This window comes from Tauraco erythrolophus, chromosome 18 (genome assembly GCF_009769465.1).
Source record: "Tauraco erythrolophus isolate bTauEry1 chromosome 18, bTauEry1.pri, whole genome shotgun sequence".
NCBI classification, from domain to species: domain Eukaryota; kingdom Metazoa; phylum Chordata; class Aves; order Musophagiformes; family Musophagidae; genus Tauraco; species Tauraco erythrolophus.
The window spans coordinates 5,233,642-5,249,485 of record NC_141482.1 but is presented as its reverse complement, the minus strand read 5'-3'; the positions used below and the strand labels follow the sequence as shown (position 1 = coordinate 5,249,485).

The 15,844-nt window shown below is 43.4% G+C and overlaps 2 protein-coding genes across 3 annotated transcripts in view; both read right to left on the bottom strand.

Annotated features, from left to right (window-relative positions):
* The window catches only part of DHX35 (DEAH-box helicase 35), a 31,920-nt gene extending 25,181 nt beyond the window's left edge, over positions 1 to 6,739 (bottom strand). The window contains exons 1-5 of one of the 2 annotated variants that reach the window (XM_086622915.1): positions 6,679 to 6,739; positions 4,682 to 4,815; positions 4,228 to 4,320; positions 3,323 to 3,400; positions 934 to 1,038 (exon numbers count right to left, since the gene is read on the bottom strand). In XM_086622915.1, the coding sequence (XP_086479041.1) occupies positions 934 to 1,038; positions 3,323 to 3,400; positions 4,228 to 4,320; positions 4,682 to 4,815; positions 6,679 to 6,718 (450 nt within the window). In that variant the 5' untranslated portion in view covers positions 6,719 to 6,739. The remainder of the gene's footprint in view (positions 1 to 933; positions 1,039 to 3,322; positions 3,401 to 4,227; positions 4,321 to 4,681; positions 4,816 to 6,678) is intronic. The other variant, XM_086622914.1, reaches the window with a different exon arrangement.
* Positions 6,740 to 9,214: 2,475 nt separating this feature from the next.
* Positions 9,215 to 13,168, bottom strand: SACK1D (scaffolding CK1 anchoring protein D). Its single transcript, XM_086623049.1, has 4 exons — positions 12,719 to 13,168; positions 10,769 to 10,936; positions 9,847 to 9,971; positions 9,215 to 9,605 (listed from the first exon to the last, which is right to left on the bottom strand). The coding sequence occupies exons 1-4, from the start codon at positions 13,166 to 13,168 to the stop codon at positions 9,215 to 9,217; spliced, it is 1,134 nt and encodes a 377-aa protein (XP_086479175.1).
* Positions 13,169 to 15,844: the final 2,676 nt, after the last annotated feature.

The following is a 15,844-nucleotide window of genomic DNA, read 5'->3' as shown; positions in this document are numbered from 1 at the left end:
TCTTGCCTGTAACATGGTTAAATGTGCTCTACCAATAACATCCTGTGTGTCAATACCCTCTCTTAATATCTATCATACATTTCTGACCAGAACACAAACCTTAACATTTCAATAAAATGCAACATTTTAATTTAATACTTTCTTCGTCCTAGCCAGTGGAAACCCACCAGCTTTATGTAGCCATCAAACAGTAGTTTGATTGGGGACTCCAACTGTGGCCTTGAACTAGGCAAGAACTGGTGTGCAAGGTAAAAGCCTCCAAATTTCCAACTACAAATGATTAATCATCACACTCAAAACAAGAAAAAAGAATATTTCAGCTGCATTTAATGAACAAACATCTCCATTTCTTTCACTTTCAAAGGGTTACTAGCCTCAGAAAAAAAAAAAATTAATCCAAAAGTAAATTGGCTCATTCATCATCATCACTATTCCAGCATAACTACAGCAAACTCTGGTCTGTACCAACACCAGCAGCATTACTATTGCTCACAGCACTGAAGAACAGCTGCAAAGCTTGCTATTTAATCCACATCAAATTACTCTGTTAGTTTATTCATCTTATGTTTTATCTGTGCATTTAATCAAAACTTATTTTTAGGGTGGTGAGGATGCTTTAGCTGTGATTCACTGCAGCCTTTCACCACGACTCTGAGTGACGTAAGAGGCCACGCTAGCGCTGCACCAACATCTGGCCACAGCTACCTTGGAAATCTCCTTTAGTTTTACAGCAGTGGCTGCCAGACTAGCAGAACAGAACACATACTCGTCTTATTAATGTTTGGATGGTCACTTGAGGGGTATCCACCTGGAAAATTGAAATGCTACCTATGCTCTTTACTGGGCATCACAAGGTCCTCATTCATTTTGCAAAAGTACTTGAAGAGTTTCAGCTAATTCTTTCAGAGTAACCACATACTGTTCATGTTTCACCTTAATTCTTGTAGCCTGTGGATCCGTGCAGTCATCAAACCGAATACAATATCCAACTTCATGCCCCAGCACTGCACCTCTTTCATCAGCAACTCGGCCTGCAACCTGAGAAAAGAGATTCTTATAAACAAGAGGCAGCTCACAACACACTTCATTGTATTATTATTTTGTCACAGAGAACTGGCATCGAAACAGGAACAGAGCTCGTCCCTCCAAAGAATTATTTGTTCTCATTCAAACACAAAATTCTGTTTGACATAACAGCTCATACTGAACATACAAATGGTAAATACTTCCAAAATGTTTTAGTGTAACTTAATAAATCTGTTTCACACTGCTTCTACTCAGGAAAGCTACAGAGGTTCCTTTTTGTCACAAGTGCTCTGACAAACCTACAAAGGCAGCACCCAACCAGTCACAACACTGGGCAAGGACCAGCAATTGCAGGAGTGCACTCTAAGAACACAGGTGGCATACAAAAGGGAAGGAGAACAGGTGTATTGCATGCAGAAAAAGGTTGTCAGTTAAGCTGATCTGTCCCTGAACTTACTCAGACTTTTTGGTGTTTTTGTTTTGTTTTGTTTTGTTTTCAAATAAAGATGCTACTGAACTTTTCACAATACAGAATCTTCTATGCAGAAAACAGACAGAGAACTGGCAAAATAAGTAAAAGAAGCATCAATTTTTGGAACAGCACTACCCTGGGCCAGTTTTAAGCCAATAGCTCCTTTAGCTAAAAATTTTGATTTATTCAGACTTATTCTACAGAATATTAGGTATTATCAGGCCATGGTTTCAGAAAGCTACAAAGACATTTAATAGCTAAAGACACAATAAAACTCCACAATACATGCATTAGTCCTCGTAGAATTCCAAGACCAAGCTACTTTCAGCCATCTGAGTGACATTCTAAACCATACCGACAGGCAGCGAGTTCCTGATTTCACTTGGAATCTTATCACTCCATCACTTTCAGCCCAAGCATTTAGGATAACTGGCAGCCTGGGTAATGCAAGCAGAAGTTCAGGAATTTCTAAACCACGCCTCATGCCTCTGCAACTGCCTATCTTTACTTCTGACAAACCCCATACTCTAGATGAGAAAGCAGATAAGCACACCTATTAAAATAAAAGATCGCTTTCAGTTCAAGACAAAGCAGTAAATCAAGTCTCTCATCTCCCTGCAACAGCCATACAGTCCAGGCAGTTTCTAACAATATTCTCAAGGAAAAATCCTACCGTGTCTACATAGTAAGCCCTAAATGAGTAATCTTTTTATTTTAGGCTTAAAAATGTGTTAAGACATGAAAGGGAAAAGAGAAGCAAGTTTGTCGTGAGAAATCACTGCAGTACACACAACGTCTCCTGCAGCACCGTGCACTGTCAGCTCAATGTCCTATAAAGGAGAGAAGGGAGGACACTGCAGGCAGCCTGCCCAAAGCACAAGATGCAGATCATTGCTAGAGACTATTTCCTTAACCACGTTGGATCTGGTCAAAGAACACCGGAAGAGATGAAACAGTGAGTTGTACAACTGCTCGTTCTGCTACGTTTTTACCAGAGGCAGCAGCTGATTTGCTGCAGGTACGGTTTAATACACTATAAAGAACAGGCAAAATGAGGGTTACCAAAGGGCACTTCAGATTTCTGTACAAAAAGAATGCTGCAGCAGAAACTTCAGCCCACCAAGTCAATGTTTGGCAGCAGTTATGAAGACAAGGAGCACTGGATGCTTTCTATGCGGGCTATTACCAGAAAGCACAAGCTGTTGCCCTCAGCATTCCTCTTCTTCCTCTCACAGTATATCCAGCTGACTATATGCTCTCCTAGACATACTATGTGTATGAAAAGATTTCTCACAACAAAATTGTTTCTTCTTCTTCCTGACACTCTTACAAGGGGAAACGCACAAAAAAATAAAATCACAACAATAAAAAACAATCACAGAGAAAAGATTCACGAAAACTAGGTATGAATTGCTAGAAAGAGGTACACAAGCTCCACTTTCTTCCAGTATGGTGCTATACACAGATTTACACCATTACTTTACTTTGTGAAAGACGTTCAGGGCCACATAAGAACAGTTCTAGTCCAGAGTCAATCACAGCTCAGCCCTGCACAGCCCTGACTTTCGTACAGTTCTGCCGATGCAATGCCATTTTATTTCAAAGCTTCCACATCTGCAATTCTGGACTTGGAATCCTTGGCAAGACCTACTAATCAGGTTGGATTCAGCATGTAGTACCAGCAGTTCTGCAAGGAAGAAGCAGAAACGTCCGTTCATCCAGGAGCTCCTGCAGTTGCGATTCCAGCTATGCAGCAAAACCTGCTAATAAACCAGAGGCTGTAACGACAACGAACGGGGAAAATTTGGATGTGGGGAAACTCACCGAAACAGCAGCAACTCGACGAGGCTGCGTCACTCCAACGACTCTTCCTTCAGCTGTCCAGCCAGCTTCTGCCAGGTACTGCAAACAAATATCGAGGATAAGAAACGAATTGGTCACGTTGTGATCAGAGCAAGGTGCAAGTTCTCTGCACCACGTGATTTTTCCTGGTTCTGACACTGACACAGAATCCTTGGAGATTCTGTGCATTGCTGACCTCACCATTAAAACTAATGTAGTACAACACCTACTTCCCAAGCACATAAGCTTTCAGAAAGCATCTATAAGCACTTCCTTGGGTCTCGAGTATTTTTTAATTACTTCATTTTTTCCTCTTCTTTCCTTTATTTTATAACACCTTTAAGAAAAAAAGCTGAGCAGCACAAGTCCTGCGCTCACACTGAAGCGGATGACGATCATCATTAGTCTACAATTTTTAAAGTTAAAATCAAGAACAAACTTTGAAACATTCTCAGACTTTTTTCATTCCAGTCACAAAGGAGAAGTTTTACAAAATCACAAAAATACACAATATTCCAAAAAGTTCTAGAAGGAAAGGTCGTAAGAAAAGTGTACCTTTTCTCCTTCTTAAAATATATTCTCCACAAAATGTTAAACATGATTCTGATAGAGTAATAAACACCTGCTATAGCACAGTGACTACTGTTTGTACCAGCAAAAAATTATTTTTTGTTTATGGTCCTTTCCTGTAGTGGAAGAAGGTTTTATATTACAGATATATCAGGTGCTGCTATCTAATACAAAGCCCTACATTTCTCTCCTTTTGGTCACTCACACAAGCACAGGTGAATTCCATTCTCACAGTGCAGTTCTGGGTTGCTGGTTTAACATTTCATGTAAAATCCCCCGAAAGAATATCTGACTTAGCAAGTTAAACAGACACTTACTTGTGGAATCTGTGTTGATTTCCCACAACCTGTTTCCCCAACAATGACCAGAGTTTGATAGTTCTCCACTAGATAAAGTATGTGATTCCTCAACTGAAAGAAAAGATGACATTTAAGTATCAAAAACAGATGTGTACAAAAATAAGAAAATAATTAAAATTACAATACTTACATATTTAACAGACACAGTAAATTCATTTTACATGGAGTTTACTGCTAAAAGCTAAACAGTTCTTTAAAATCTATAAATGACACACCTAACACATAGTAACTAAAATAAATCTGCAAAGCCTGTAAAACTGTGAAACAAGAGTCAATTTCAACAAATAAAGAAAGCAAGGTCACAAAATTTCTGTTTTGTGTTCTAAAGTGATTCCATACTGCTCTTTCAAAAAAAGACGTAAGAGCCAGACATCATAGAACAGATTTGATACACCAAAAAGAATTTCTGTACCTTAAAAACAGGCAGCTTTTGTCTTTGCTGTTCAATAGAAAGGGAAGCATAAGGATTGTAGATGACGGTTATGCCACTACTCTCCGCAGGACTCTGTCTCTCCTCTGAGACACTGACACCAGGACCTTCCGTGCCTGGGTGACATAAGTTAAAATTAACTAGAAGAATACAACTGTGCCTAGTGTATCACCATGCAACCAAAATAAACCTGTTCCATACAAGGAAGAATCATGGGTAGCAGCATATATCAAAAAGACTAACATTTCCATGAAAATATCAAAATATTAACTAAGAGTAAACATGCAGAAATTCTTTCAAATGAAATACCTGTCTCCTGCTGGTTAAAAAAAAAAGTAAATCTAATGCGAATAAGTATTTCAATTTTTAAAAGAAGATAAAGGAGGAAAAAAGCACATAGGAAAAATATACAGCCAGATCTTGGGAATTTTCTTCTTTTTCTGTGCAACAGTTCAGATGTATCTTCGATATCTTCCTCAGAAGTATGTCCATGGATTTTAAGCCGGCCAGTCAGACAGGTACCAGAACTTCCCATGACTAACATCAACTTTATAAACATTCAACCTTGCTTCCTCACGAGATACATCGCTCACTTCAGATCTGAATTTCCCTCAGTAACTGAAATCTGGTTTATTCCTGCTGCAGGTTACCATAAAACTGCTGACAAACAAAAATGCTGAATCATGCAAATGAACTAGAAAAAAAATTCATTTCAATAATGGAACGTATCATCTCCAGCTGCAGATTCAACTGGGAAAGTCTGAGAGCAAAGAGAAGGATTCCCCTGTTTTGTAGGATTTGCTTGTTTGGACTTTTCTCACTTTTCCCACTTTAAAAACAGCTAGTCTCTATTCAAACCTGCCAAGGAAGTTTTATAGCAAATTGATCCAATTTTAAGAGTGATTAGCAACGAATCCAACAACTATTCACTTCCCAGGACAGATGGAGAAGTTAAGAACCGTGGACTTGAATATCTAGATCTTGTCAAACCAACAAAGTTCACAGATACTACTTCTTATCAGCCACTGATTTTCTTTCACAGCATTTTCTACGCTTTTTTTTTTAATACTGTCAACATATTACCACATATGCATATTGTATATACACACATATGACTGTAATATTCAAATTTTCAAGAAGCTGTTTGCTAAATTAATCTCGACTCTGGAATAGCTTTGCAAACCACAGCATACCACAAGGCAGTGACCAATTTAAAAACAATTGCCTAGATCAGACCCACCAAGCTCCCCTTTGGGATAAGCGAATGGAACGGTACACGACTGCCCAAAGCCCGAGGGAAGGACCACGGAGTCACAGTGGAAGGACCTCTGGAGACCTTCTGATCTAGCACCCTGTCTACCACAGGGCCACCTACAGCAGGCTGCTCTGGTCCTCTTTCAGCTGGGATGGAGACACCAGCACCTGCCTGACTGCTCATTCCAGAACCTCATCGGTCCCACCGCAGAAAAGGTTTTTCTCATGTTTTAAGCTTTTTCATATTTCAGCTTGTGCCCACTGCCTCTTGTTCGGCCAGGGGACGCTGCCAAGAGGAGTCTGGCTCCATCTCTTCACAGCCCCCTATCAGGTATTTACATACATCGAAAAGATCCTTCTGAGACTCCCCTTCTCCAGGCGGGACAATCCCGGCTCTCAGCCTCAGCGTGCCGCACGCTCCCATTTCTCAACCACCTTTGTGGCCCAGCTCCAGTACGTTCATGTCTTCCTGGTGCTCGGGACCCCCCAGATCACCCTCCACATGGCCCTCCCAGTGCCGAGGGGAGGGCTGACACCCCTCAGCCTAACGGCAGTGCTGCTGCTCCCGCAGCCCGGGACACGGGGGGCCTTTGCTGCCGAGGCGCACCGGCGGCTCCCGCTCGGCGTGCCGCCCACACGCCCCCTCCGCTCTGCTGAGCGCTCTCCCCGCCATGTGGCACCTGAGGTTATTCCCCCCGCCACCGCGGCTTCCCGCGCCCCCTCACCGGGCTTCCAAAACTTCACCGGTCCCGCGGGCGCCGCCATCTTGGGGTGAGAGGGCGAGCGGAAGCGGTGGCGCGCACGTGACGCGCCGGCGTTGCCATGGTGCCCGCGGCGCGGCCCCGCCAGGCGCTTTGGCTGCGGGGAGACGCCTCCCCTGCCGGTATCGACACCGGGGCCGTGGGAGCAAAGCGTTAAGCCTTGACGCTTTAGACGCTGCCTTAACGGCAAAACCGGGTCCCGGTTCACAGTGCCGAGCGTGTAAGCTGGGGGAGAGCCCGGCATTAACGGGACGGGAAGAGAGCCTCGGAGAAGCCCTCGTCGCGTTAATTGAGTGAAGCTGAGCGCTTCCCTGCGCCACGCGAAGGTGCCTCCGCACTGTGTGCACCACTGCGGCACTTTGCACCGGGCAGCTGAGGGACTGGAAAGAAAAAAATTACAGTAATAGCGAATAGATCCAGTGGTGCCCTACCACAGAGCCAGCACGGCCCATGAAAGGTAGTATTGAGTCAAATTTAATGTAGGCTCTGAGTTAATTAAGGATAGGCTGGAGTACCAGATTAAAAAAATTAAAAAAAGAGAGAGAAGAAATAAACAGCTTCTAATAAGTTTAGTAATGCTGTCAAAAATTCATGCTCGTGGAGAAAAAAATCTAATAACATTTTATGTTCTCATTAATCATTCTCGTTCTTCATTAACAACACACTAGCAGTGTGGTCGTGGCGATTAGCACAGGGTGCGCTGCACAACACGGTACCTCCATGGTCACTGCTTACGCTGAGCCTCCAGGTAACCACGTGAAAAAGATCTTATTCAGTTATAATGAGAGACTTTTAAAATTCTAGCTATTTATTCCAATGTACTTTTCAGATTAAGTCCACTCTATCAAAAATAAACACAACTCCTATCACAGTGTTTGTATCGTCAATATATCGTTAACGGTGGAGAAAAAGTGCTACTAATGGTGCATAGAAAGAGTTGCCTATTAATGAGATGAACAACAAAGTTAAAACTTGTAACTGAGAAAACATACACAGATAATTGTGAAAATAAGACTGCACAAACAATATTTTGCAAAGAGTACAATATTGTATTTTTTGTGTGTTTATGGAAAACATAGTTAAGAATAAAAATTCATGTTTCAAGTTTCTTTACATCTGGATAAAAGTTAAGACTGTTAAACTACAAACTATTGAACATTTACAGATTAAGAGAGTCAGAGCTATTACATTTCCATGATTGTAAGCGCAGAAGAAAAAGGGCGCAGATTAGTTGTATCCTAATCAGTACATCACTGCATTGTCCACAAAGATCACTGATGAAATTCCCCAGCTAAGTTTAGTCTTCTCCTTTGAAGCCCAGAACCCACAAGACACTTACACAAGTTTTCTGCAGTAGCAAGAGCCTCACGAACAACTTGAGAAATGGTGCACCTTTGCTTTTGTCACAGCTGCCATGGCTGGACTAACAAGAGTTTCTGCACTGGCAGACTGCTGGAACTTCAGTGCCTCAAGGTACAACTGTTTGGGAAGATAGTTTATTCATTTGGGGTTTTTTGGTTTTCTTCAGAAATGAATTGACTTTAAAAAAAAAAAATTGAGCTTGCATGAAACCTCAAAAATAAATGGTTCTATTTCCAACTTTCATGTTACTGCACATCGGGTGGAAGTAAGGCTTTTGAGAAGTAGCAGCAGCTTCACAGATTCCAGATCTACTCAACTTTTCCATAAGATTAGACAGCAGTAGCAACCATAAAGAAACCAAAAAGTATGTATAGTAATGCCAAGAAAATGGTCTCATTTGGCTCTACCACAAACATAGCAGGTTCTTAGGAATACCATCCCCTTGCATGCATTTATTGCACGATGTCCAACAATCCAAGTATAATTATAAAGAAAAGATCATTTGAAATTCAATCGTTGCAAAAGCCTCGCTCACCTGACATGTTAGCTCGTTCTGCCTAGCAGCACAGCTTCGTGTAAAGAAAATCTAACATTTGAGGACCAGTAGCATGGCACTTGGTCTACCAGTTTCCACATTATGGTTACTCCAGTTCTGTGTCATGAAACAGTTTGTGGAGAGTTGGTGCAACACAAGACTAAGCTTAGACTGATTTCAGAAGAGCAGTCCCGCTATTCACCTTTGGAAGACCTTTAAGCAATATTATTTCCTACACCTAGATTCCTTTAAAAAAAAGGTTTGAGCTACTGAGCAAAGCCACTGCTAACCCGTCAGCTTAAACCATGTAAGAATAGGTTGAAAAATGTAAATCTGACAGAATACTAGAAGTCAATAACGGCTTTCCAGGTGCTAAGAGTTTTTTTAAAAAAACACAGCAGAGCCTAAGACAATACCAAAATTGTATCTATTGATCTGCGTTACGGTGGTCTTCAAATGCAACCACAATTCCTGTACCACCTTCTCTCAGTTCAAGGTTTGTTTCCCAGCTGCTCTCACAAACACACTGTAAGACAGTACGGGACATGCAGGGCTGGCGATGGTTCCTGAGGTTCTGCTTCTCACTCCAAGTGAACGTGCACATCATCTCTCTATGATCCAGTGTGGCCTCGTAACTAGAGAGCCATTCCTCTTAGTCAGCGGAGGAGAGGCATGCACTGCGTTATTTGACACGTACACTGCCTCCCTTGAGGCACGCGGCCAGCTTCGCTTCCTCTTCAGATTTCCTACAAATGCTCTAAGATACAAAAACTCCATTCTCAGGAAGCTTTCCCTGGTCAAGTCTCTGGAAGCCACTGTTATCCTGACCAGCTGGTCCAACACCTTATTCTTCTTGCAGCTGGACAACTCTTTGAGGTTGATAGGCTTTGACCGTGCGTAAAGAATCCGAAATTCCAGGTCAAAGTGTGCAACTGCAGGGCCTGACAGGATCAAAATGTTACTGCTGTTCAGCTTCCCATCTGTCCACGTAAAACTAGCAAAGGAAGAATACGAAACTTCTGAGTCAATTCAAAATAAACAGTTAACAAAGTATTAACTGGAAAATCTCTTTCACCACATTTTACTTAAATCATTCTTACAATCCAAATGATGAGCAGCGTGCTCTTTTTAGGACAAACATTACAAATAAACTGTGATAAAGTTTTGCAACGTGGCTGTTTTCCCTTTCCATGTAAATAAATCATGTAAAGCAACAGAAAGAAAGTGGCACTTGCCTGTAGGAGCCTGTTGTGACTCTAATGCCATCAATTAACATGAACTTTTCACGGACTTTTCCAATAATTTTGGCACCTGACCTCATGTAGTATGTGTTCCCGGTGATATTTCGAATTCTCATCAACTGTTAAAGATATGGCAAGCGTTATGCGGATTTCAGAGTTAAATGACTACACTTAAAGGAGTAACACACAACAACGATCACTGATGAACTAGCGAAGGTTGTTGTGCGGTGGCTCAGGATTCACCTTTTAGGAACCAAAAAATAATTTTGTCTTGTTTCATAGGCAAAGAGGTGGCATTAAGGGACAGCCCCATAAACTGATCGAGCAGAATGCAGATGTAAAAACACCTGTTGCCAAATCTTGGAGGGACCTGAACTCCACAGACTCCTGAGAACCTGCTTCTCCATCAGCCTTCCAAGTCACGGCGAGGCTGAGCAACTCCAGTCATGCTTTAGGAACTGGACATTCCTCCTGCATTTCCTTGAATATTCAATTAGCATTTGTGCTCAGAAAGCAACTGTGAGAGCCATTTACAAAGATTTCAGTTTTTCTATCAATTGCCACCTTATGCAAGAATGGTTAAAGCTCCCGACAAAGAGCTAGAGCTACATAAACTCCATTTCGGAACAGGTTGCCCAGAGAAGTTGTAGGTGCCCCATCCCTGGAAGTGTTCAAGGCCAGGTTGGATGAGGCTTTGGGCAACCTGGTGTAGTGGAGGGTTTCCCTGCCCATGGCAGGGGGGTTGGAACTAGATGACCTTTGAGGTCCCTTCCAACCCAGACCATTCTATGATTCTATGATTCTATGATTTCGAGTTGTGGCAGCAGGCACAATAGCTCTTCTTATGATAGCTCAAAGATTACAGCCATAAGAGGATCAACTCTCTATCCCTATAAATATGATAAGGCTCACTCACCTTTTCCTGTTCCAGGTCAACTCCCAGATCCTTGCACATTTTTAGAAAGTGGGGAAATGAAGACTGATCTAGAAGGATATATGCTTTAACTTGCCGCTGGCTACAAGCTTCCAAGAGGTCTGTGAAGATATCGGTATCTGTGAAGGAATCCATAACCAGGGCAATCATCTGCAACAAGTTTCAGAAGAAATCATTAGACTGTTTCCATAGCATCCCAAGGGAGATGGGACATGAAGAATTTGACTTTCAAATTAAATATCTCCCTGCTCCTTTTTTTTTTTTTTTTTCCCACTGGTCGTTATGGAACACGGTACAGCCTTCTGCGATACAGTATATTCTTCTGTTGTTCACGGGACTGCTGAAAAGTTTAGCAGACATAGAAGAGAAGAGAAAGGAATAAATAACTCCGATTAGAATAAGTTCTGTGAAGATCATGGTGTTTTGGTAGAGGTGATTATCGAGTGCAGTACACTGAGGTACAGGAGACACAATATACATCACCCCTTCACTACAATCACTCATTCGTGTCGCTCTATAGGGAAAAAAAAATATTGAATTTATGAACAGAATTCATTGTTAAAGATTATTCGCCCCAATCTTGTTGTCACTTAAATGATTTTATCTGCTGTAATTCAGTCAAGATTATTATTATTGCATTATAGAATTTCAGGTTTTTATTGTATTCCAGCAGCAGACATTGAAGCTTCTTTTGCCAGGATCTGTATCTTTTTTGGTTCATTAGGTGCAAGCAATCTAGCCTGAGAGCCTATCGTGGAAAAACGCCTTTTCTCTAATTAAATATCAGAGTTCATCACTAGTTAGCAGCAATGATAGGTCCTGCATCTGTTCAGTAGTACGTTACTCATGGTGTTTAATTGAGGCCATACTAAAGCCTTCCCGTTTTAATATATAAGTTCACCTTCAAGAAAAAAATTACAATAACCCGAGCAGTGTCTCCTTTCACTCCAGATCTAGAGCAGCGCCAAGACATACGAAGGCAGAGAGAGACTTGGCACCTCTTCAAAAATCTAAGCGAGCTGATAAAAAAAGTATTTTGCACGAGGAAAGGAAAGACATTTTGCTGTCAGTCGTCTTCAGCTACATCAGTAACTTTTGGTGTAAAAGAAGCACTGAGCTGATCATGGAGATGTCTGGGGGTGCTGAGAATATTTCTGAAGATCCAGAACAGTGGCAAAATAAATGTATTGCTTCAGGTTTCTTCCTCACTCTGAGATAAAAAACAGAGGTCTAGTTCAGTGTCAGACAAATTTGGTCCCCGACGCCTAGGCAAGAGATTTTTTTCCTGAGAACAGATGTTTTTTCCTCAAAAGCTTTACCTGAAGAAAAAGGTGAGCTTACTTCCAAAACTTAAGCTTTCCAGAGTCTTTCAAACTTTTCAAATTTGAAAAGAAACAGTAAAAAAAAGATTCACCAGTGTCTGACTGCTCTTTACATCTCACCTCTGTAAAAGTTTTTCTACTTAGTATTTAGATTCTTGTGATATGTCAAACCAAAATCTGATTATCCACCCAAGCTCCTCGAGTAAAGCCACCCTTGAGATCCAGCTACGGCCCTCGCAGGTCTGTCCCATGGGCCGAACCCCCAGTTGGGGTTTGGTGTGTGTCCACCCTGTCTAAGTGGAAGCAGCGATACTTAAAAAAGCTGGGAATGGGCACGTTTTGGGCATATCGCTCACAGGTGCCAATTCTTCGAGTGCGCTTAGTGACACCCGGATAGCACGGGCCAGGTTTTCATCAATATAAGGGGAAAACAGCTTGCAAATAACGAACCTATATAAAAAAAAAAAATATAAAAGATATTTTTTTTAAAAAAAGCAAACCCGAAATAGCACAGTAAGTAAAATCTGGAGTTTATTTAAAAGTAAGCGACGAGGGGAAGGAGGAGCTGGATGGCGGGAAGCGGCGCGGGAGCGGCGCGGCGCGCACTGACCTGCCGTGCGGAGCGGATCTGCCGCCGCACCGCCTCCTTGCAGCCGTAGATGCTGTCCCCGCAGCCCGGCTGGAAGTGCGCTTCCACCCGCGTGAGCCCGCGGAAGGCGCCGCTGGCGAAGCCCGGCCAGCCCAGCTCCAGCGCCGGCGGCTCCAGGTCGGAGCGCTCGGGGAAGTAGGTGAGCGAGGAGGCGTCGAGGGAGGCGCCGAGCGAGGGCTCGCCCGCCGGCTCCGGGGCGGCGGGCGGCAGCGCGCCCCGCGCGATGGCCTGCACCTCGGGCTCCGAGAGGAACGGCGGCAGCTGCTCCCGCCGCAGGAAGGCCCGCAGCGCCTCGGGGCCGCCGGCCACCAGCTCCTCCAGCGCCAGCCGCTGCGCCTCGCTGTAGGGCCCGGGCGGCCGCGGCGGCCAGCACCCGGCGCCCTCCTCCAGGCACTGCGACGGGTTGGCCATGGCGCGCTGCGGCCGCCCGGGCCCGGCAGCGCCTTTATAGCGGCTCCGCGGGCGGGCCCCACTCGCGGGCGGCTGCTCCACGCCTCCCGCCCGGCGCCGGGGAAGCAGCCGGCGGCGCCGCCGCTGACGGAGGGTGCCCCGCGGGCGCGGAGCCTCCGCTCCGCCCGTCCCCTCGCCGGCAGCGGGGAGGGACGGGGCGCTGGGGCAGTGTCGCCCACGGGAAAGTGACGGGTGGCGGAGCCGGCTGGCTTCCCCGCGCCCAGGGAAGCATCCACGGAAAAGCAAACCTTGAATTAAGCGGGGAGAGCAAGTACAGCCCTTCCCTGCGCCCCAGCCCCGATCCTAAGGCTGCTCCTAAGGTGAGAGAGGGCGAGGGGCCCTCCTCGCCCCGCGGCTCCAGGACAGGCGGCTCCGCTGACCTGGAGCAGCAGGAAAAGCACCAGCGAAAGGGGAAGCGCTGCGTTAGTCACTCGGATTCAAAACGCCAAATAAACAGAAAACAAAGTTCAGGAACTATCGGGTGAAAACCCTCGTGGCAAAAGTTTATTTGTGAAGCGTTTCTTGTTCCTGTGGGAGCACCACAACAGCTGCACAGCGTACGAGTGAAAAAGCACATAGAACAAACAAGTTGATTTTACAGACAATTCAGGCACTGCTGAACGTGAGCTCTTAAAAATACAACTCGAGATTGGCTTTGAAGGTGTATCTTGGCTCCCTCGCTGCAACTTGCTTCACTCCTGGTGTCCCAGCTCCAGGGGCCACACAAGGTGTCTTATCTTTTTAGACAAGTGCAGACAGAGCTTTTTTTCTCTCACCTGCACCTCTTTGTACATCTGCCTTACAGCTTCAGGGGGGGAGTGGCTGCTTTGAAATCCACCAGTAAGAGTAGCTAAGCCTCTCTGTCCATATAGATTTCAGAGATAGAAATGCCAAAGTTAGCAGAATGAAGCGTTGCTGTCTACACTTAAGTTGCAGCCTTGTTGAATTTTGGGTATTTTTCTATTCATTCACTCATTCCTAGCTGTTGTCTCAAATATTGCCATAAAAAGCAGATTTGTGCCATCTACTGGACACACTTGCCCATAAATAAGAAAAAAACCCAAAACATTATCCAGACTCTGATTTAACTTGGCAGAATTCAGAGTCTGGTTGGTTGCTAAAGTACTGGGATGCAGGTCCAAAGAATAACAGTACAGGTCAGAGCTCAGAGAGGGAATCCACACACTGCTCAAACAAGTGATCCAGCAAGCACAGACATGCACACACACACACTCCCCACTGCTAACAAATATTCAGTTAGTGTCTCTGCAAAGCTACTTAACCTGACATCCACTTAATATTGAAAGTAGAGTCTTTTCAAAAACTAGAATGGCACTTCAGCTCCTCAAACCAAGTTAGTAGATAAAAGATAAACAGAGAAGGACAGAATATTTCGGATGGGATAGTTTAAAGAGAATTTTTTTTTTCCCACTCTTGCACTTACTTGTACAGTAACATTAGCAAATACAACCCGTAACATTTTGTAGTGCATTCACAAGTTTACTTTTGAACAAGGGCTTTGTCATGTGCCCTCAGTGATTGTCCTGCCTCTAAGTTCACACCAAAGGAGGAAGCTGTTTACAGGTCTCTTAGCAGAAGCAAAATGGTTCAGATATTCCTAGCCCAAGCCAGAACTGGAAGCGCATTTTACAGTGCTAAGACTAAAAGTCTTAATTCTGTTTAACAAGTTGCACAAGAGATGAAGTTCTTTGAAGTCATCACAAAAGAGAAGTACAACAGGTATGCTGCAGCAAGACAGTAAACTCCAGATATCACCTCATCTCTGGCTCACACACACACAAAAAAAACAACCCCTTAGCAACACTGTCCCATTAACACTGTTACAGGTTCAATATATCTAGGTTTTACTTCCAAATACTAGAAATATTTTCATCAGGACTGTACCTAAAATGCATATACCTGTCTTGGAGTGCTTAGTTGCCAATTCCTGGTCTTGGTTTTAAAAAGATGCTCTTCTGAGGATGTGTGTATACAGAAACACACACATTTTTATATATATGTAGCTACACAAAGGCATGAAAGGGTGATCAAACTGAAGAGCTAGTCCATTTCAGAAGGCTTAATCAATGGAAAAAGAATACAGTTGAAGATAAAAGCCTGCAATGCTCCAATTAGACTGTTCACAGCTTTAGTGGAAGAGTATATAGCTCTGTAGTCAAACTTAGCTTCATGGCTGTTTATAAAAGCTGTTTCCTCTCATGCCAAAAGAAAGTAGAAATAAAAGCGAATATTAAAAAGAAAAAAAAAATTGAGTCTACCTTGATGTAAGCTAAATCTCCAAAGCCACTCTGAGCACGATCAGGCCGACTCAGATTTTTTCCCAGTTTAAAGTCAGAGCATTAGCAATTGTAGGAAACAGTACTAAGCTTACTTTTCAGGTTAAAACATTCAGAATTAAAATGAACCATCACCACTAATGCATATAGGAGGAACATGCAAGTAGTTACAGTATAAATTAACCTCTCTTTTTATTGCTTAAATTGCATAGTATAAAAGAAAGTGCTGGAGAGTGATGTACACGTATTAAAAAAGTGAAAGTGCCAAGAAGGAAGTAGAAGAATCGGCAGATAAAAAGTGACTGCAGTTTGAGAACAGAGCTTTTGTGCTCTGCATTCA